The sequence below is a fragment of the Mugil cephalus genome, chromosome 15, assembly GCF_022458985.1.
Source record: "Mugil cephalus isolate CIBA_MC_2020 chromosome 15, CIBA_Mcephalus_1.1, whole genome shotgun sequence".
NCBI classification, from domain to species: domain Eukaryota; kingdom Metazoa; phylum Chordata; class Actinopteri; order Mugiliformes; family Mugilidae; genus Mugil; species Mugil cephalus.
In genome coordinates this window covers 4,297,747-4,320,890 of record NC_061784.1, presented here as the reverse complement: position 1 = coordinate 4,320,890, position 23,144 = coordinate 4,297,747, and the positions used below count along the sequence as shown (strand labels likewise).

Sequence of the window (23,144 nt, the reverse complement as noted above, 5' to 3'; positions counted from 1 at the left end):
AACCTTGGCACCAACCTTCATTTCTCCTCCACTAAAAGGTGAGATCGCGTAAACATGCCCCGGCTCCATCACCGAGCTGCTATTTTCTCCTTCTAATGCACATAATAACACATTCGTCAGATTAATAGAATCACGCTTTAGGGAAGAAAAACTGCCTGTCAATCTCAGCTAAAACACAGGAATAAAAATGAAAGGAGCCTCAAGGTAAACCATCAAAGCTCCAATAAATCCGATTAAGCTTCAAATGTAAAGCAGCACCCGTGAGAAAGGAATATTTACTTTTATTTCCTGGCTGAAGTAATGAAAGGAACATAGCTAATCTGTTATGTGGTTAAATCAGTAGAAAGGAACAACTAGTAAATCAAAGACGTCCGTGTGATAGTTATTGTTTCAGAGCATCTTTTCAACCACACCGTAATACATTAACTGAACACTGAAATTGATTCATTTTTTGCATTCCTTGCTATAAATGACAATCCACTGCACCCTCTTCTGTGTTTTACTGGGCTGCTGCTGAATTGTCCTGACACAGCTCAGTGCATACTGTACACTAGACTCTTTGAATGGGTCATTACATTAAACTATCTTTCGTAACACGTACCCCTCAGCCCAGCAGTAAGTGTAGTGCATGCCCTGGGACTGCTGGCACATAGAGGGAGGTCTAATGGTCTGCTGTATTAGTGGGTTAATTGCCATGTCCTGGTCTCCATTGGATTGTGAGCAGAGCATTTTAGTTTAATTGTGAACCATTCACAGCCTTCCCATAGTGCACTATGGGAGTATTAAGTGTTGAAGATGGTCTTCATGATGCACTTGATACATGGCCAGCTCCTAAGATGATTTGGTGGTAGATTGCCACCTGCTGGTAACATAACGAAATAACGCATTTTATGACAAAAGCGTCATTCTCTTGGCTGATTCTAACTACAGTAAAGTACTATGCAATACATTTTATTGCATTTCACAACCCATAAATTTTGGTTGATTAATTGCTATAGTATTTAATATCTTTTCTTCCCTTTACTCAGGTCAGTGCAACTAAACATTCAACATGGAAGACTGATGAGCTAACCAGATGACATTTTGGACCAAATCCAAGCTACAGTACATGTTCTTTTATACATTCCCCACAGTGGCACATAACTCAACAACATTGTGTAATCTATCTTAAAAAAAGATTGCAACCAGTTCAAAGAAGTATTTTCAGTAAATTATAACAACATATCCATAAACGCCTTGTGACAACTGACAGTATTTATGACCCAAATTTAAGAACTCTTTTACATCTCTCTCAAACTTCCATTCTGTTACCTATTCAAAATAGGTTGTGACTTTAACATTGTCATCAATTTGTCACTAAATGAATCTGTCTCCTACAGGAAAAAAATATTTGGAAATCTACAGAATCTATTAAGCTGTTCATAAATAATTTAGGTTTCGACTGTTTTAGGCGATTGCAACCTTCAACTGCTTAAGAATTCACTTCTGTTTCTGCAGGCACATTTCAATTTTCGCCAAACAAAGCAATCTCGTCAAACATAAATCCATCGGGTTGTTACCAGTGTTACCATCATGCATCGTGATCTTCTATTTGGAATATTAAAAACTATTCTTCAGAACTGGAGAATCTCTTCCTAAATATCACTGATAGCTCTGACTTAGATGCAATAATTTGATATTGAAGACTTGGTGTCTAACACATGCATACCGTGTAGCACAAGTGAAACTGATGTCATGTCAATATCTAACAGGAGAGGCACATGTTCCTTGTGTGTTTCCAGGGAAAAGGAATTAAACAAACCTGTAGTAATGGAGAAAACCACTGAGGAACATGTCCAATCCACATTGCATCTCCCAGGTGAAGCATCCGTTCCTATGTCCCATTAATGAGAGCTACAATGGCATTTGAACATCTGAACTGGTGACGTAATGACTAATTTGGATTTTTCCAGATTTTGTTAGCATTGACATGCTGTTGCTTTATTTATTTATTTTTTGCATATAATTCACATAAATCTGTTATTTTTAATAATTGTATGCAGAAACTACACAGCCTGAGATAAGCACACAAATACTGAAGAAGAATCCTGGTTTCCCTGGTTCATAAAGCTTAATACAATTCCTCGGCCACTTGTCTATCCATAACTCGTGACTCCTGACCGTCATAAATATATTGCTGCTACTATGATTATGGCTAAACTACTTCAACTTTGTTAAGAACACTCGGGAGAGCTGCTTGGTAGGTAGTGAGTGTCAATGATAAATCCCTGCAGTGACTAAAATCTCCCCTAAACAACCTACTTCTATTAATTTTGTAAATGCTTGACATTAATTTCAGTTTAGTTTCAATAAGTTCTTTTCCTCTGATGCGCCCTACTTCACCTCCCCACCCCCCTGCAAATAATATTCTTGTTCACCATGTGGATCGGCAAAACAAAAAAGTTATTTTTCTGCTTAACCCCTGCCTAATTACTACTAAGAAGTGTGTGGTGACCAACCATGTTTGGAGTCTGTGTGCATGGAGAAGTGAGTGCATTGCATTAACTGTCTCCAGTGACTACTTCTTGTGTCTGACAGGCGAAATAAAGAGAAAATCGAATACATGAGTAGAATCTCAGCTGTGCCCCTCTTCCTCAGACTGCACAGAAAATTTACATTTTAATGGCTCAAGCTGCTCGGTGTCCTCTGCATAAGAGTGAAAGCTCAGCTGAAATCCTGGGTGACTGCCTCCATGTGAAACAAGCCAGGTCCCACATAAACCCCAGCACAAGAACCAAAAAAATAAATAAACGAAACATTATTGTAGTAGATATACTGTTATGTACCACAATGTAAATCAAACTGGAGGACCAGGAAGAAATGAGAGTCTAATAATATTCTGACTGGATAGGTTAAGGTAAGGCATTGTGAGATGTTTTACTGCCAGAATTAATGTTAATACAAACACAGTGGAAGTAGATTATAACTAGTAATACGGTAATATGGTGTCAAGTGACACTGACTGATTTCCTTCTCATTTACCTCATTTCCCTGACAGACACATGGATCCACGTGAGCTCCGGTCATTTGAAACGGTTATCTGGACATCCTCTTTTACGTCTAACGTGCTAAAATCAATGAACCCCAATCAATTGCGCAAACGCTGAGTGAGACCACTCATCAGCATTTATGGAAACCGTCAAGCTAATTAGTGCAGAGGCTAGAGCCAAACCAGAGCGGGGGGACTCTGAACGTGGACGAACCCAAATGTGTTCACAGAGCAAACAGAAAGGTGTATAAGAAATGCACGTAACCTCATGGAAGTAGAATTGTGCTATTTCTATACAGACCTACACACACCGAGGACTGGACAAACCTTCCTTACAGTTATGCAGTTTATCAAGTCACACCCTGATAGCAATTTCTGAACCTTTCCTTTCTCCATGTTTATTTAGCCTTTTGCATTTGTCTGACTGAAAATATAATCAGCTATTAACTGGATAATAACTGTCCTTCTTGGTACCATGCTGCCATCTAGAGGTGAACAAGAACAACTGTACAACAATTTAATGTTTCTGAGCTCCTTAGATTTAACTGAATATAAACACAGATGCTTCCGTTAGATAAAAAAACAATGCTGTTAGATAAATATCCAAGATATCGCTTTCATTACATCAATTTTTTTTTCTTAATTTTGACTTGCCGCGCTTTTGAAAGCTCTGCAATCCTTAGAATTTTAAGAGTAGCTGTGTTACTGTCCGAGCTTTCTCCCTTGTGTTTGTTGTAAGGTGTGATGAAACTCAGTTTGCTCACTAAAGAGTCAGTGACAATACTTTAAACAACAGTTTATTTTATTATTAATCAGAGGATTATAGATAGTTGATTATGTGTTTTCCTGGGTGTGGTTGCACCTGCAGTGATGCCGAAAGAAAGATTTGTTAGCATGTAAATCATCTGCACATAGGACATGTGCACATTTACAAGATGATCATTAAGTAAACTCCCATCTTTTACGGGAATTTATTTTGCACACTGCACGATTCAGTCTGATGTTTATTAGCCAGATCCATTGGTGTAATATCAGATTCTGCTAATGCTGAGGTGCAACCACATTCTGGAATATATACAAGTAAACTAGGTGCTACTTATCCTTTGAAGCAGACTTTACAGTGTGACATACAGTAAGAACAGTGGTATGCATAGCTGATGGGTTCCATTATGAAAATGTGCACCTGTACAGTATATCTGAGAAAATCCTCTGAGGCCAACTGCAGTCGGAAACACACATCAGCGAGTAGGAAAATATCCGGCATCATTTGTTTCTTGAGGGGAAACTGCACGACGGGGAAAAAAAGGGTGAAAACATTGTGCAGCGCTAATAACGCCAGGCGCACAAATACAAAATGAAAATTCAACGAAAAGTTTAGTTTTACAAACATTTTCACAAGTGTTTTTCTCAGGTTATAGTCAGTCGTGAGGCACTCATATTGGACAGGCAGTTTATTTACAAGTAGCAGATCCACACACAAAAAGAAAATAATGATGGCAAATTTTCCAAAGTGTAATGGGGTGATGGGTTATTTTTGTCCGACACATCTCGATGGCAATCAAAGCACCATTTCCCCCCATCTCTAATTGCCGCTGGGCATCCAAAAAGAAAAAGAGAGAGAAAAAAAAAAAAACGTACAGTCACCAACGGTCATCAACGATTTACTTTATAAAAATATCACCATGGTGTTCCACAGATTCACAGGTTTGACCGTGGAAAGAAAGACGTAAGACATATTTACAGGGATACACGTAGAGGGAAAAGTAAAATGAAATTGTGGGAAAGAAAAAGGGGCTGGAGGAAAAGATGAGCAGTGCAGAGAGGGTCCCAAAAGGCAAAGCTTGAGCACTTCCTGCTTTGAGGTCTCTTAACGGACCCCTCTTAATCTTTTTCATTTGTCCTGTAAAGACCAGACAAACAGTCAATTAAAAGTTGAATGGTGATGACAGAGAATGATGGAGCTTATGAACGCAAATAAAGACTTTAACACAACGTTACAGGATCTTTTCTACTGCGCATCTTTCTGATAACCCATGACATATATACACAAATCTACATCTTCTTACACATGTTTGCAGTTTTTATGTAATTTATTTACAAGTACTATTTATTGGTTTCGGGAATTCTATTAAACCTGAAATAATAAGAAAATAAACATAGGAATACACATAAAAAGAGAAGAAATTTACATGTGAATAAATATTTTAGACATACATTCTCACTGTATGACAGCACATCAGTGTTAACATGACAGAAATGTTATGTTGACAGAAATGCAGTGTGTCCAAGTGACAACTTCCAAGTTAAAAACTGTACTTTATTTTATCCCTTATTCATTTTTTATGATGAAACGAACTTAATTTGCATTTCTCTATAGGTCCCACCATGTATCATGGCTGCCTCAACGCTGTGCTTAAAAAACCTTTCCAACATATACTTCTGTATTTTCATGAATGTTTCCAGCAGGTCAGAATGTGCAGCAGGTTAGGACAGGTAGTGAACAACCCTTCAGCGTGGCTGAAGACGGCTGAGGGGTCGGTACGATGAGTTCTCACCTCATGGTTGTTCTGCGGCTCAGTCAAAGTGACATACAGGCAGGATTTAGTATCTAGAATGAGCCTGCCAGTGCTGAAGGAGCAGAGGGGAAAAAAAAGAACAATAAACAAGAGAAGACGTACTTAGAGTGGCTAGTCACATATAGCCCTGTGGTCATGTGGTAATTGGTTCTGCTGTGCATATACTGCACGTACAGCATCTTAAGAGACGTGTGAGTCAGCTGGCGAGCGCAGGACAACACGGCAAATGCTGTAGAGGTTTTTCAAAGTAAAACAGCACTTTATGTATGACTGATTAATAATGTTGGACGACGTGCAGTATTTTATGACGCCGTCACATCTGCGGAGGCTACTGAGACGAACAGCATCACAGAAACATTTCACTTCTGCAGATTGGCGCAATTTACATTCATTTACTCCACAGGGGGTTGCAGCATACCGCATGACAGCACAGGACAGTGTGCAAAGTGGGTGAGAGATACCACAATGAGACGAGAGCAACATGTCACAATCCACGTCCATGCAGATGAAGTATGGAAACCCAGCACCCAGAGTGGTGTCCTTTTGTCATAACTGTATGAGCCACATCATCAGTTTAGGACCACTAGCTCTTACTGATGGTTGGAATGGTGGTGAAAGATGAGGTGGAGAGCGCCCTCTGCTGGTAAGATGAAGGTGACGAAATGACGACATGATGGCAGCCAGATGGGGATGGATCAGGACAGCACACTGGTGTTCTGAGAATCCACGTCTTGCATGCTCACGTCCTCCGTACTTACTCCGCTCTCGTACACCGGGTTGTCGAAGGCCGACTCCTCTGTCATGTTGTCATACGGCGGCGAGGATGTCGGCATTCTGATGGACTTGCCTTGGAGTCTGGGCAAAGAGAGGAGCGACAAAAGAGCAACATGTGAAGGGTCGTTTGATTGTAAATAAAATAGAAAAAAGTTTAAGTTATCACTCACTTTGCAAAGTAGACATAAATCCCAAGGACGACCACCAAGATGATTGCAGTTGGAATAAAAACTGCAAGGGCGATATTGGTTCCCTCCATGTCATAATCCATATTAACAACTTGAAGGGGGAAAAAAAACATGAAACATGTATTATTTCTGCAAAAAATATTCACCACAAAGAAATATCAGTGTGTTGATGCTGCAGTGTGCCGAATCATGACTCACCATCTAGCCTGCGTTCATTCACATACTGTTTTGTGGATTCTGCAAAGACGATATTTGGTCAGTATTTGGACCAGAGATTTTGGTTGAATAAAATAAAAACTAAAACAAGTGTTTTTTCGGTGTGAACTTAAATCTTAAAAATCTCGCCCTCGACGAATACCCTCAGATCATAATAAAAAAGCTAAAAGTTAAACATAAAAATTTCAACTGAAACTGAACGGAAAGTAGAAACAAAACTAATGCATAATACAAATCTATAGCAACTTGGAAGGACAGTGCATGTAACACGGTAATGTTTAAAACCAGTTTACCTCTGCAGGCAGGAGGAGTGCTATTCCACTGTGATGGGTGTCCAGGAATACAGTAGATGGTGGCCTCACCCTGTAGCTCATAGCCAGCATGGCAGGAGAAGGTCAGCATCTCTCCTGCTTGGTAAAAGGCCTTCTCAGAACTCTGCACGCTTGTGGAGGCAGCCCCAGGGTTCCTGCATGGTTCGTACTTTTCAGCTGAAAATCAGGATGGAGTCTTATATTATGCTTTCATGCATACGTGTCAGCAGTAGAAACAGTGGTTTTTCTTAGCAGGTTAGGGGTAAGGTTGAACGCACTGAGATCACTCGCACAGCGACGTATGCCACGTCACTGAATGCGCGTTTTTAATGACCCTTGTGACTTACGGACGCATTTGGGCAGCCTCTCGCTCCACTTGGGCGCGGCTGAATCCCTGTTGTAGCAGGTGAGGAGGCTGGAGCCGGACAGGACGTAGCCTTTGTTACAGATGAACTGCACGGTGGATCCCACGGTGAAGCGGCTGCCAGCGATCACTTTACGACTGTGCTCCACGTTTCCAGGATCCCGACACGTCATAACTGCCGAGCCACGAGAACAAATGGGTGGTAATTTAGTCAGCACCACTTAAGTTTTGGGAAACTGTTATGTTTAGCAGTATAGCTCTGTGTTGGTGTTGCATCAGCAGAGAGAAAAAAAAAAAAAAAACACTAACTGGCACCTCGGCTGAGCTAGAAACTCATGGGCCGGTTTATCGATTAACTATCAGCTGATGTGGCTGGACTGAGCTGGGATGGCCGCGCGGCCTCTAATGCTGCACTCAATTTGGTTGTCACTGCCACAAGCAGTGCAATAAAAAATACTTTTTAACAAAGGAAAACAGATGAAAAACAAATTGTGAACAAGCAAACTTAAGAGACTGCGTGAAGGCCACGCACGCCAATTAATAAATAACAAGGATATAAAAGAATATTTAACCAATTCAGTGCTAAACTAGACGAACAGGGAGGATGTTATCGCGTAATCACGTCATTTTGCCAAAGGATTCTGAGAGTATGCAGTATGACTGATGACTCCCGCTCACTGTCCCCGGGTGACTGCTTTCTCTTACCTTCCTCGCATTTTGGCACATCGCCGCTCCAAGAGAGATCCCACTGGCACATGAGGATTTCCGAGCCTACCAGCTCATATCCAGGGTAGCACTGGTATGTGATGACGGTGCCGTGAATGAGGTCAGGGTGGGATGTGCTTTTCCAGCCGTTGGTGATCTCTGGCAGCTCTGGACAGGTGTCATTCCTTGGCACCTCTTTTGTCGGGCGTGAAGAGAAGAAAGAACAGAGAGGCAAATGGCAAATTAAGACGGGGAAAGATACTCGCTGGCAACTATTCTTGTAATATTTCATTTTCTCGTATGATAAACAAATAAAATTTTCATTCCTCATACGGGATATAAATCATCATGGGATGACGGGGATCGTCAAGGAAACCAAAGCATTAATATGCAACAACCTCTGCTGGGAAGGAATAGGAAAATGCAAAATGTTCTGTTCTCTCAGCAACGGTTGGGGTGGAAAATGTAAATAAAGGCTTGTGATGTTTGCTGGGAGGAACGCAGCATGGGGTTTGGCACCAGTCAGTCTGTGCTTCTCTAACTGCATCAAACACAGCCAAGAACACAAAGCATTGGGCAAAACCAGCTGATGTTGAAGTGTCCCCTATTATTGTGTCTCTGTGTTTGTTGTTACCTAATCCCGCGCACCTGGGATGAGACAGGAGACAGAGGCAAAGAGAAAGAGGAACAAAAATGCTACATAGCGTGACTAACATTTTATATTTACCATTTATATTACCACTTTTTGTTTTCTTGTCAGTGTTAATTTAATGTTGACAGTCTATCATACATGAGGCTGCACTATATAATACACTCATGGAATCATGTCACTGCTCCAATGCAGGCGTTTTCAAAGTGACCCAAAAAAGCCAGAGACCTACTGTGCGCAGTTATAACTAAATTAAAAATCGCAACCGCTACGCACAAGCACCTCAGCAGAAAAGATCTGCTATCTTTCTGACCTCAGCAGTTAAGTCTTTAAACATACATGCTTTGTTAAAAAAAAAAAAAAAGTAGCTGCATGCTAGAGCAGCACAACCGCTACGCAAGAGGCAGCAGGTATCAGTGAGCACCTAACGTGTTACACTGAGTTTAGGTGGATTCTTGGACGGCGTTCAGTGCTGAAGGGTGGTGACGTTCTGTTCATATCTGTTGTATTTCAGACAAGAACTCAACAGCTAGTGGCTGATATGGCAGCTCTGCTTTTCAGGGAATATGTCATAAGAACTATGTGCGCACATATAGACTTATACAATTAAACAAGACCTCTATTTACATTAGACTTTTGGTAGGTTTAGATGATTAATTCACTCATGTATTTCCAGGGAAGTTAAATCACACTCAACACTGTTTACACTATTTTAGTTAAATATTAACTTCTGTGATGAAGTTTCAGACATTTGGGTCATTCACAGAAGTTGCGTTAACACATGCAGCAATATATTTGAATAAAAGTTTGAAAGTTAAATGTAAGAAGTTGTGTTTATTTAGCGTGAGCAAAAAAATATATGATCAACTGACAAAATACTTGTATCAGCCCTCATAGCATATTTCATTTTCAGCATTATTTCCCCGAGCTTAACGAAAGTATATCCGTACCAAAGAAGTGAACCACAAAGCCGTTGTTGTAGCCGTAGATGTTGGTGGCAGGATCAGACTGGAACTGAATGGTGACATCAGCCATGGAGGTGTAGAGCTTGAAGTGAGGCTTCGTGCCGCTGTATTGGCCCAGGATGTTGGCTGTCAGATCATCCCCATCGTAGAAGGTCAGCAGGTCATTCTTACCCACATGGAGACTGGGATAGACAAGAAAATATGATGAAAAAATTATATCACTCTTTTTTTTTTTTTTTTCCAACTATACACAGTGTCCCATTTCTCTGGCGGTGTATTTTGTGAGGATTGTGCTCGGAGCATTTTCTGTTTACACTGAAGTTAAGCTGATGAAAGCAAAAAAAAAACTAATGATATTAGGGGGATGTCAGCATAACTTGGAAAATTCTAATTCTGTTTATATTGGACGGATCGGATGTGAAGTAAACACTAAATAATTCATGGTGTATGTCTCTTCGCTCCCCACATTGCCCTCATGAATATGTACTAATGTGCATATATAGGCATAATAATCCAAAGGAAAAAGCCATTTTAATTGCCCTTTACGAGCCCTGCACAAAAGCTGTAACACATGGAAAACAAGATTACAGGAATTTAAAAGGGCTAAAGAAGCCAGAAAGGTAAATAAATACTGAATATGTGATCTGAACATTACCTAATCCACAATCTAATGTTTGTACAAGACTGAATATGAGGTCGTCAAGAAAGAGTTTGACAGAGTCTCTGCTGCCATGTTTAACTTAAGAATGCATTAACCTTTTCCATTTGGAGATTTGTATGTCCTTGCTGTCTTTATAGAGCATCAGCAAAGCTTGACATTTATTCATACACTGGGGATGGAGAAATGGGTGGAAGAAAACGAATAAACCACAGAAGTTGCCGTCCCCTGCTGATACAATAAGCGGGGGAACGCAGTTGCTCTTTGCGTGCCTTATGGCAGGTGTCAAAATAGCAGAGCAGATATGCTTATATGTCTGCACTGGGTTATGTTAATATTCACTAAACTGTGCTGATTAGAACCACAGCGCTAACTGTAGCACAGTGCGATGTGTAGAGATAGCTCCGTAACAAGTGGATCTCACAGAACCTGAAAGAAACATATAGAATGGAAGACAGGTGGTTTTACATGACTTCACAGAGACATCACACTGCCTCAAGAATGCCTTCAATCATCTGTATGTTACTCACAATAAACAAACAAATAAATAAATAAATAAATAAAAGAATAATTAAAAAAAAACACAACATACAATAAATACATAGTGCAGACATTTAAATTGTGTAACATCTACAATGGAGCATGTAGTAAATAATTTGAAGACCACTAATTGACTTAATTTACATTTAACTAATGTGAAAATATAAATTCAAATGTGATCCAAACGTGATCCAATGAAGCACATGTGAACAAAATTGTTCACAATTTTCCTCATTCTCTTTCCTTTTTCTCCCAGCTTTCTCCGATTAGATCTGAATATACTAGAATGCAAGATTCACAGACTTTGTTTTGGAGGCAAACAATTGACCTGAGTCTGTTTATCTCCACTAAATCTGTCATGCACAAGCTGCCCCCACAGACTGTCCACATTACGCTTGAGCGGGAACAAAACCCTGATTACGTCATGCTGACTCCCAGTATTAACAAATAACCAACATAACAATTGAATATATACCTGAAGGTGTATTCAGGCACAACGAGCTGGTTCCTAAAGCGGGAAGATCATGGACTTAACGATCTCACTATGTACCACAGAAATATAGATGAGCTTCTCCTGCCAGACAAAAATAATGAACACCAGCTGTATGAACCTGAGTGAAATGAGGTGCTGAGGGACAAGGTACTCTACTACTTCTTTAACAACCAGCGTCTTTGAATAGAAGTGACAGGAATGTTACCTCTCAATCTCCATGCCAACACTTCATGCACATATAGACCTTGTAGCTTTTAAGAGGACGTCAGCAGGAGAAATGAATAACACTAAAGGCTTTAGTGTTTTTGTACCGAACACCTTAATTGATGAATCCAGGAAAAAGAAGCAACCTGCACAAGCTTCTAATAACAGGCAATGTGGATATATATATATATTTTTTTTAGTAGAACTGCGTCTGGACTGCAGGCTCGTAACCATCTGCTAAACAGTCCCATAAGCCCATCTGTGCACAACACAAAAGAGAACCCGCCAAATTGTCATAGCTGCCCTTTACCTGTTGCTCATGAATAAAGGCTGTCCACCATGCCTGCTTCTCTCTAATGCTTCCCTGCTTTAAGACAACCATAGGAGGAGTGGGGGTATTGCCAGAAGGCATATTGCGGATCATTTTGTTGGCAATTATGAAAAACATTTCTTTGTCTCAAGGGTGTTCATGTATGGCTTTCATAGCTGCAGCAGTGCACAGTCTGCCTGATCCACGCAGACCCTGAGACTGCCGTCATGCTTGTCCACTCAACTTGAGGACAGCAAAGTGTATCAAAGCGTTGTCTCATTCGATTAAATATCCCCTTCACTGTGCCTTCGCGAAGTTGCAGGGCGTGCATGCGAAAGGACGTTTGCGAGAACTTCTGAAAACCCCCCTTTTGCATATAAATGGCACGAGCTCAGTTGTGCAGATGAGGGGATGACAGTTATTTTTTTTTCCCAACAAGCCTCAAGCTTTTTATCACCTTCACTGACCTGTCACGTTTAAAGAACCCAGCAAATTTCCAGTATCTCTGACTGAAATGGAAATTGCCTTCTGTGTCATGCTTTCAAAGGTAGCCCTCTACACCTTCGCATACACATATTTGACATTTGAATTGTTCAAATGAAATAAAAACAACAATTTAGTTTCCCGGCACCAACACAACCTCAACACAGGCCGACTTGCCGATGACATGTAATGCTCAGAGCCTCCACAAGAGGTCTCTATAAACCCAATATGTGCCATCTAAAAAGTCCCCATTCGTGGTTAGTAAGCTGACACAAACATTAACACTGTTAAAGACACTTCCTTATCACACTGCACTTCGAAACAACATACTCTGAATGCTGACATCCACACGTGTGAGCCATTTACCTGGCTGTGTTCCACAGGTGGGGATATCAGCTGTAACCTCTTGTCTCTGGCTCTTGCTCCAGCCGTGCTCCATGCTAATTAGCAAGGAGCCAGCCCTCCTGTTTGGCCTAAATTAATTAATCAGTCCTCATTATGCACACTGCTCCTCTGTAATTGCTAGCACAGGCACAGTGATGAATGATAATACAGAAAACATTCTCATTAACGTGGAAAAGTGTGTGCCCACCCTTATAATGAGGCAGCTCTTAACCACAAGAGCCTTTTGCTACTACAACATGCAAAATGCATGGACACAAAAACTCTTTGACACAAATTACATGTTGACCAGGCCTTCAGGAATTTTATCCTCGAGCTGATTGGACCAGACAAGAAGGTAATGGTGGGGCCTGCTTTGATCAGACAAGCTTTGGGTTTGTACTGCCGCGGAAGCCACGCATGAGCAACCTTGAGATCAACTAAGGCCGGCCGCTGCACCCTCACGTGGCCCAGATTAAAACAAAGTTGTGCAATTTAAAGAGGTCTCTGAATGAAAAACAGTTTACCTCCAATCAAATTTGTTTACTGCTGCATGGAAAAAACAAATCCCCTCTGATCTTTTTTTTTACCCTAGGTACACTGGCTGGCTTTCAGCATCAGACATTAATCACTAAGTCTTAAGCTTCATCTAAAGAACAGAGAGCCATGCAGGGTCACACAAACCCCTGTGTGGCATTCAGACATTGTGTTTTATTGGTATCCTCTGATGCTATTATTCCCTCTTGATCTGTGGATCACATTTGAGTGATGGCTCATATCTCGGTGCTCGTAAGTCTGACGGATATCATTTGGGGAATTATGTGCATTGTGATTATGCAGCAGCATACAGAGCTGAGGCTATAGAAAAAAAACTTACTTCAGCAAACCATAATTATATCATATCTAGGAGAAATTAAACAATATTCTATACACTTGATTCAGCGAAATAATTGAAACAAAACGCAAAACCAGTGTATTTGTTGTGTTGTGACCTACTAATCTGGATGCAGTTTAGGTAGAAACCACAACATCACTGGCCTTGATGGTTAATGATTAATGATGATAACAAACACAACGTGAACACAAATGAGTGGTATGCAGAATAACGGCGACCAAATAAAAGCTGCACAATATAGAGGTTCTACAAAGATCACACAATAAGCTACGAATGATGATACTTTTCCAGCCTCTGTGCGGTGTGCGAAGACGTCTGTGATTTCTCAAAGACACCTGACTGCCCTGAATCACTGTCATCTCAGAGAATCCGCAGCGGAGCCCTGCTCACTTCTGACTGAGAGCGCTATTGTCTGCTCAGGTGTGATTCACGGCATTAGATTGTTCTGAAAATATTTTTTGGAATACCATTAAATATCCAATAACACAATCATAATCCGATCATGTGTAAATCATAAATAAGGTTTGAGCTATTGATGCAATGTAGCATGGGAAACAAGATGAAAGATGCCAAATTAGTGTTAAACATTAGGATTAATACTGAACAGTGATTTAAACATTGTGCACTGAAGTGTATTCGTCAGGAACTCTGAATTTCTGCTTTTTCCCTCCAGTCAAAGGACACAAAGGCCCTCCACTAACAACAGTCTGTTTCCAGACACCACAGGACACCCTCAGAAGACCCATGTCCATTTTCTGATGAGTCACAACTGTTGGACGCACAAGGAGACCTACACAATGTTAGGAAGTGGTCATAATGTCATGACTGATCTGTGTTGACAATGTTTTTTTTTGAGGGTGGTCCTAAAAAGGTAGGTGATTTATCTGCAGCACATCCAGTACCTCATGTCATAATTAAGTCATTCCTTTTAATGCCAATAGACTATTTAGAAAGAATTCTGGGTACAGAAGATATCAAAACTGAAGGGAGCAAACGCCTGCATGCATTAATGATCACTGTGACCAATAGCTTACAATAGCTTCTGTTTGAGCTTCGGCAGTGACTGTGTTTTTCTACAACCGCGGGCAGTATTCCCACTGGTTTAATTTTAACCTCTCTGTGCCCTCTTCTCTGCAAGCGCTTCAGGCAATAACACAAATCACTTATGCTGTAGTTTTTGTGCTCACTATAGGATGCATGTGGTAATCACTCTACCGAGGCAAACGGATAAATCCATGAAAGATAACAAGAAGAATTCTCACATTTAATCTTTTGTTTTTTTTTTGTCTTTAAAGAAGTGTTCCATAAAAAGAAACGAGGCGATGTGATTGTTTTCGCTTCATTTAAGACCAATAACTGGTGCAGACTGTTGGTGTGTGTGTGTGTGTGTGTGTGGTATAAGGGGCATTCATGTAAGAGTGATGGGCAAAGGCGAAATGGTGCGACTGTATTTGTGTGCGCATGCATCTATTTTAACATCTGTGTGCATGTGTGCAGAATTACTGTTGGGTAGGCCGGATAAGTGGCTCAGAGTAGTTCACTGCCAGAGCATATTCATTTCAAAGCCAACTCTGAGGCAGACACCAGGGAAGTGAGAGCAAGGAGGCTTACTGGCTAATCTGGTCAGAGAGCGAGCTGGAAGCGACACAGAATTCTTAATGCAGAAGATGTAAAAAAAAATCTAATTAGTGACTGCAGCCGCAGAAACGCTTCCCCGTGAGCATGTCATAGCGTCTGTGCGGATAAGGGCAAAGATGAGAAAGTCGCAAAGAGCGTGTGTGTTTATGTCTGGAAATGGAGTGTTTAACATCCCGAGGTCAATCTGACCTCCTCCCTAACCTCCCCGTGTGATTTCCACTCTTACACCTGGGTGCAGACTCTTACACTTGGATGTCAAGCATGATCCTCTTGTCCTCTTCCACATGAATACCCCAGATGCAGTCCTGCCCCTTGTCGTACGCCTCAGGCCAATTAGGAGACAACACCACACCAGCAGAGTCCGTGATCTCTCCACTGCACACAGCTGCAACACACAAACGCTGCAGGTTGACAACGAGGAACAAGCAGTAACTGCTTATATGAAAATAAATACCACAGTCTATTAAATATACGCACGCTTGCCTAATCTGGTCTAAGCATATCAGCAGAAAGAAGTGTATTGTAATGTAACATTCCTGCACAAAGCCTTTTTATTTCTGTTCTGTTCTAATGCTCAGTTTATGATGAATCAGAGTAAAAAGCTTCCATTTCAACTGGATGATCATTTTGGAGTCAGTAGTTTGAGGTGCTGTTAAACTGGCACCGCAAAGAAAGTGTTTGTTATTTAGCCTTGCCCCCTGACTAAAACGTGATTGTCAAAATAACAGAAACATGAATGAAAACAAGTTTGAATCACCAGTTCTTTGATTAAAGTGCTGCATACCTCCATGAAGCTAAGAGTTAGGGTTATATTAGAATACATTTGTTTTCCCTCATGTACCTAATGAACTGGCAAGAGAGTGCAACTTAAACAAATACGTCTCGATACGTAATAATATATAATACACCTGCACAAGCTCCTTGGCATCATCCTCGCAAAACTGTGCACTGTCACTAAAGTGCTTGGTGACCATGACCCATAAGTGCAGAAATTAAATTTTCTGATCTATCTAGGCTTACCAGAGAGCTTTTCAATTTCACTTTGTGGTAGAATGAACTTGCAAACCATGAGTAAGGTCAGCTGCTTGCGTGCGCGCGCATGTGTGTGTGTGTGTGTGTGCGTGTGTGCGTGTGTGTGTGTGTGCGTGTGTGTGCGTGTGTGCGTGAATGAGAGGAGAAGGGAAGAGCTCAGGCTCAGGCCGCTATTAAATATGGTGCATAGTCTGCGGACTGTGGCAGGCTTCATCTTAGCCCGGCAATTGTATGCCTTTAATCTTGAGCACTTCTAAAATCTGCCCTGCAAGCACACATATCCAAGTAAATCATTGTTACAGTTTTAAGAGAAAATTTATCATGGATCAGAGGAAAGCAGCTTAGGAAGATATAGTTAACTGCCGGTGGTTTTTAATATTTGAACAAAAAGACTTTGCTGACTCCGGCTGTGATCAAGCATACAATGAGAGCCTTGGGTCCTTGGGTCAGTTTTAGCTGCCTTTAAGTTCTTCTCTAGTGGGAAAAAAAAAAAAAAAAAGATTTAAAACCCCACAATTACTTGAGTCGAAATCTCTTGACTCACCCCTGCAGGCTGGCTCCGTCTCATTCCACTGCGGGTTTTGTGCGTCCATGCACTCAATCACTACAGAACCTTGCTCCAGCGTGTAGCCGGGGTCACATGAAAACTCTACCACTGTGCCCACGCTGTAGGTGGAGTCGCTGCTGCTGAAGTTGCCGTACTTCACGAAGGGCTCGTAGCACGTCCCTTTCGAGAAAGCTGTGAACACAACACATGAACAACGCGTGAAACACACACACGCGACGGGGAGCGCGCTGTCAGAAAACGGCGTGACGGCGAACGATCTGCCTGCCTTCGTATCGGATGGCTGCACCAGTGGAAGTCGTCGTCGCGTCTGTGGTGAACTCCACGAACAGGTGACGTCCGGTGCTGAGCACGCCTTCGTTGGGCAAGTACTCCACCTCGTAGGAGTCGTACACAGGGGGGGAGTCTATGTTGTTGCCGTTTTTAATAAGCAACCTGAAAAAATAAAATAAAAACATGGAAGGAACAGAGATTAAAAAAAAAAAAGATGTAAGGGAGCCTTGAGAGGAAAGAAGGGGGAAAAAAAGAGAAGTAAGAAGCAAACGGAGAGCTGCTCACTCTTCCAGTTGTGGCTGTAATAACTTTGTGATAACGTTCTACACTCTGTAATGAGGTGAATGGCCATGCATGACGATAGCCATGTGGAGTAGTTAGAGAAGAAAATGCAGTGCATTCGCCGTTTCCTACGTCTCACTACCTTCTAGTGCCTTCCATTCATTTTCCTGACAGAACGGTCTTAAAGGATTATAATGATAAAAGGTCCTTTCAATTTCATCTGTCACTCCTTAAAGATTTTTCCCATTTATAGCACTCAAGAGTTTCCTCACTGCAGGAATACTGTTACTCATAAAGTGAGTTTTAAAACTTGACGCCTTAGCTGAAGACACTGAAACGTCCACACTTTCCTACTGTATGCTTGATTTTGTGTGTCTGTACCACCTGTCATCGTCCTCTGCCAGGGCCACCTTCTCAAAGTGAATGTGAAGCCGGTGGCCTTCGGGGGCTTCCAGGACCCAGTGGCAGGTCAGATTGTTGCTGTAATTGCCGGGGAAACCGGGAGAGACGATGCGGCCGTAGGTAGCATTTTTTATCATCCCCCCGCAGGACGCTATATGAGAAGAAGTGGTGAGGAAAGAGAGGGAGAGGACAAAGAGTTGGGGGCGGGTAAAACTGGATGAGAAAAGTAATGACGGCAACAATGGTGGGGGGATTTTAGAGAAAAGTCCCTGTCTGAGCATAGATTGCATCAATATCCAGTGGACTGTGGCTGGGCTACACTAGGCGGCTCTCCTGGGTCTGAGAGTGTCTGATTGTTTGTGAACAGAACAGCAAAACGGCAGCAGTAACACTATCAGTTCAGAGCAGCTGCAGGCATGCACAGTGAAAGGCTGGAGGCGGCAGATGAGCATTTACCAGCAGCGAAAGGATAGTCATGTGGCCCAGTTCTAATTAAGGAAGCCGGGTCCAATGGCCTTGTTTTGCCCCATCTCCAAAAAAAAAAGAAAAAAAAAGCGCTCCCCGTGCTGTGAATCACATGCAAACACATTCATTTGGCCTCTTAGTGCGACTAATCAACTCAGCTGGAGACAACCTAGTGTGGAAGCTTTCGTTAATCAAAATCACCTGTTTTCTCGGGGAAAGCTGAAAAGAAACAGTCTCACCTCATTAATTTTTTTCACTTTTTAGATGATTCATTTGTCATATTCTAAATAGCCATTAAAGCTTCGTCATGGAAGTTTTGTCCTCCCCCACTGACACATGACGTATGCCTATAGTCTGCCGGCCCTCAGCTTCTTCCCTACTGTTTCCATTCTCCTGCCAGTAAAAGCCACAACAGCTGCTGTCAGTCCTTTTTTGTTTTAGACTGTAATCCTTTCTGTGAACGCACAGTTTCTTTATCTGAAGCATCCAAATTTTGTTGGAAATTCTCCCTCGCCATCTCCCTCTCCGTCAGTCTCTGTCTATAGTTGCTCCTTCTCACCTAAGGCATACCAATAATTGCTGGTCGACATGACCACTGGTGCACAGGAATGTAACAGACACATTCATAACTCAGAGGGATTTACCTGTTGCTGATTAGCTTAATGAATGCCATGTGAACTAGTCTGGCTTGAATATAGTGGATGTGGATTTGACGTGTAAAATAAAGCTTTAAACAAAGTTTCTGGAGAAATGACTTGTCAAAATAAGCATGTTTAATTAAGTATGAATACAAAATGAATGTCAATACAATTGTGTAAGCATTGGAACCAGGGCAGGTTCAAGGTTTTAATAAAGATGTTGTTTAATTTAAATTCTGAGCCGGTTGTGAGAGCTACATCAATGCCCTAACATGCTGTAATATTAAACTGAGCCAAAGAACCAGTTCATCTTACCCACACATCGCGGTTCCTTCCCACTCCAGTAAGGTGTTGTTGCATTGCGGCAGCTGAGCATTTTGGGGCCTTGCAGTTTGTATCCGGTGAAACAACTGAAGTAGGCCTCTCCGCTGGCATGGAGGTGTGTGACCGAAACTTCTCCACCGGCAGGCTCCTTGGGAAATGCACAGCTCAGCACAAAAGCTGAGGAAAAAGTAGAAAACAAAAGAGCTCCTTTATCAAACTGTAATGCAAGTAAGATTGTTGTTGTTTTTTCCTGTGTTATTTCTGGCTGGCATCTCTCTGAAGACAAGGCAAATGGGGTCGTATTTTTGCTGTGATTTCTCCTGTTATGTCCAATACATCAGACAGTAGTTATTTGAGGGGAGGAAACAAATAAGTTTTTAGATTCATGATTTCCCGGGTCTGAATGATTTGTTTGTCTAAGGAGAATCCAGTCCAGCATCATTCCGGCCAAAAGTGCCAACAATGTTAACTGGCTCCACAACATAATCCTCTGTGTCCTGCATTGTGTTTCCTCTTCCGTTTCTGTTTTGTTTCATTGTTGACCAGGCTGTCTCTCTTCCAAACCACTGCTGAACACCATTACATATTTACAGTACATATAATGTGTTAGGTTCTGCAGATAAATCAAGTACAGTTTCCATCTATTCTTCTGTCTTCTCGATTCACCCTCAAACACGCACACTTTACCATCCTTCAGCTGTGTTTTTATACACTCCATCTCTTAATTGCGGTTTTCCAGTAGTATGCAAATGCCCAGAGACGTGTTTGCAGCCCTAATTATCATCACCGTGCGATTTGGTGTAGAGCCACTGCAAAGACTTTGACAAATGGAAGTATCGCCGATCACTTTAACATCATAGCGGGTCTGTAACACGACGGATGGAGGAGGAATAGTCTCTATAGTGGTTGTCAAAGAGTTGCAATTGCAGCGGGGTAAGATCAATGTTCCCGACTCGCTTTGCATTGTTGTCCCATTCCTGCTTTTAAATAAATGGTGTAGGATGGGGATGGAGTTCACATGGATAATGAAGTAAGCTTACCAGGTCTTTAATGGAAGCTATTAAACAGCCTTTCTCTTCCCGTCTAATAACCACACTGTTCTACCTCATTAGTGCAGGCAATTTAATGACCAGACTAAAACTTTAAAACTTCGGGAAATGTGCGAACAACAGGACAAGCAACATAATTGGAACCACTATGGCTTAGTAACATCAACGGACCGCCGCAAAACTGAAACCTACAAAAAGCTACAGAAACCTTTCAGGTTGCATGTCATGTTTCAGCTTAATGGAATGAATGCAAACACTAAACAACTGCTAATAGAAGAACAATTAAGAAGAGGGCAGCTTGAAGACCTGTTTGTGTTGAAATAATATTAGCAGCCTTAAAAGCAATTATGATAATAATCCAGCAGAGCCCATGTAGTGTAAACACCTTAATCTACTTATGTTAATATGATTGTTTGGCATTTACAAAATAAACATGGGGGGACTTTTTTGTCGAATTGTTTAAATTGTTGTTGTTGAGGAGTCTCAGTGTGAGGCTGTCTACAAAAACTAGAACTGAATTTTTTTACATGAAACTTGTGTTGCTCAGTTTTTAATGTATCTACTTTAACTGCTTAAAGATGATAATTTTAATGTACTAATATTAATAATATTCATTCATTCATTCTCTGTCAGTAGGCGAGACAGGGCGCCAGTCTATTGCAGGGTTAACACATTATTTTTTTAAATATATTTTTGGGGCTTTTAGCCTTTAATGGACAGCATAGTGAAGCCAGACAGGAAATGGGAGGCAGGGAGGACTGTAGCCTCAACACATGGGGCGGTTGCTCTACTCAGTAAACTAAACACTGCCCCAACCTACAGTCAATTTAGATTTCATTTTAATTTGTGTCTGTGGACTGTGGGAGGAAGCCGGAGTACCTGGAGAGAACCCACGCAGACACGGGCGGAACATGCAAGCTCCACACAGAAAGGCCCGAGTGGGTTTGTGGATTCAAACTAAAGCTAATATTTAATTCAGAATCTGAAAGTCACAATACAATTTGTACATTTTCATGTACAATGACATTCTGATATTTTTGATCTAATTTTAATTCATTCAGATCACAAACTGCAACATTTGTTAGATACTGACTCAGGTTTTAATGAAAATGTATGGCCTCCCAACCTCAGTTCAGAGCTGAAGCATCAGACACTTGATAGACAGGGTCAGTGTTCCCTAAGCAAGTGGAGGTTAAACGGCACAAAAAAAAAGATTAGACGGCGTGCAGCAGGTTGGATTTAAAGGGCTTTCGATGCAGCCAGTCAGTTGTAGATGAAAAACTCTTTAGTGATGTTTTCTACCATTACCTTGAAACTAAATTGTCTATTAAAAAATTCCATGCTATCAATCTTTGAACTTGAACTCGGGGGGAAAACAGTCCTAAATGCATGATGGCTATAAAGGTTTGTGAAACTACCGACTTATACTTTTCTTTTACACAAGCCACTGGTTTCCTTCATAATGAAACAGGCCTTTTGTTTGCAGTAAATCAGTGAGCCACAGGGACGAAGTACACTGCCCCTGGGTCATCCATTCCATTCATAGTTTATCACTAGCTCCAATGAACCTAGTTATTGCCATTATCATAGCAGCATTTACATCCCTATTGAGCATGCAGTGAGAGAGCCAGAGGCAAAAATTGCGGAGCCAATTCCTGAAGTATTAAATTACGTGCCGCCTCCATTCCAGTAGATGTGGTGCTGGGCCATAAAGTCTGATTGTTTTGCCATTAGAAATAATAGATCCAGAGTGCAGGCAGCCAGGAAGATTAGCTGATGGTACTGTGGAGCCACAGGAAACAGATGTGGAGCTTATGTCTTTAGTTATTGTTTTCTTGTAGAGGTGAGGAAATAGTCATGTTGGTAACGCTCAGGTAAACCGTCAAGTATGCACAAGTATTTCAGATAAGATTTTAGACAACATGGTTTCCAAACACCTGCAGTGGTATAGTGCAACACAAATGAAAACAAATGTTTTACTGAAGGAGAAAAAGACGCTGCATGTCTTCCACGCAATGAAATAGTATCACTTCGTTTAATATCGGGTTAAAAAGTGTTCCCTTGAAGCACTATTGGAATGAGGGAAGAGCAGCTGAAAGCCATTGGGATTTAAATGACAGTCATAAAGAAGTTGTTTTGTATATATCTTGTCATAACCAATAGAATATCATAAGGCACCTAAAAAAAGACTAAATGTTGTTTTCATTTTATTTTTGTCATTTCCCTTTACCTCTTCACAAACCGTCAACAGAAACGACTCCAGTCTTTCTTATCACAAGTGATTGTTTACACTGACTTTCTTGAATCCAGAGCATTTCTGTTTTGCGTTCTGCCTTTTCTCACTCATGTGGAAATCAAGTATCCCACGTCAACAAATGGGGAACCATTAATGTGTATCTTGGATCCAATAATGAGCTACAGTTTCTTCAGCCCTCTGTCAGCGGTTGCTTAAGGTGAACCCTTAAAGGAGAGTAAACATCTCCTGAGAGAGCGCTTGGAGTGAAACCCGCATTCACTCGCACATCCTTGCCATTAATGAGCCTTGTTTGGCTGCATGCACGTGTTTCGTTTGCCTGAGCACTTTAATTTGAGAGCGCTGCTCTTCAGCCAATAATGGACAAATGTTCTTGACTAAACACAATAGATGAGCTGCAGAAGCCGGTAACAGTAAGTTTTCCAGTTTATTTTGGACAAACAGATAAAATGCATTTCAATTTAGCTCTAATAAACTGTTAC

The 23,144-nt window shown here is 41.3% G+C and overlaps 1 protein-coding gene across 3 annotated transcripts in view; it reads right to left on the bottom strand.

Moving 5' to 3' along the window:
* Positions 1-3,809: 3,809 nt before the first annotated feature.
* The window catches only part of LOC125021677 (seizure protein 6 homolog), an 82,524-nt gene continuing 63,189 nt past the window's right edge, over positions 3,810-23,144 (bottom strand). For 2 of the 3 annotated variants that reach the window (XM_047607808.1, XM_047607810.1), the window contains exons 5-16: positions 19,351-19,536; positions 17,915-18,083; positions 17,244-17,410; positions 16,955-17,149; positions 15,625-15,763; positions 9,762-9,958; positions 8,163-8,357; positions 7,441-7,632; positions 7,076-7,270; positions 6,765-6,803; positions 6,549-6,657; positions 5,663-6,459 (exon numbers count right to left, since the gene is read on the bottom strand). In XM_047607808.1, the coding sequence (XP_047463764.1) occupies positions 6,300-6,459; positions 6,549-6,657; positions 6,765-6,803; positions 7,076-7,270; positions 7,441-7,632; positions 8,163-8,357; positions 9,762-9,958; positions 15,625-15,763; positions 16,955-17,149; positions 17,244-17,410; positions 17,915-18,083; positions 19,351-19,536 (1,943 nt within the window). In that variant the 3' untranslated portion in view covers positions 5,663-6,299. The other variant, XM_047607809.1, reaches the window with a different exon arrangement.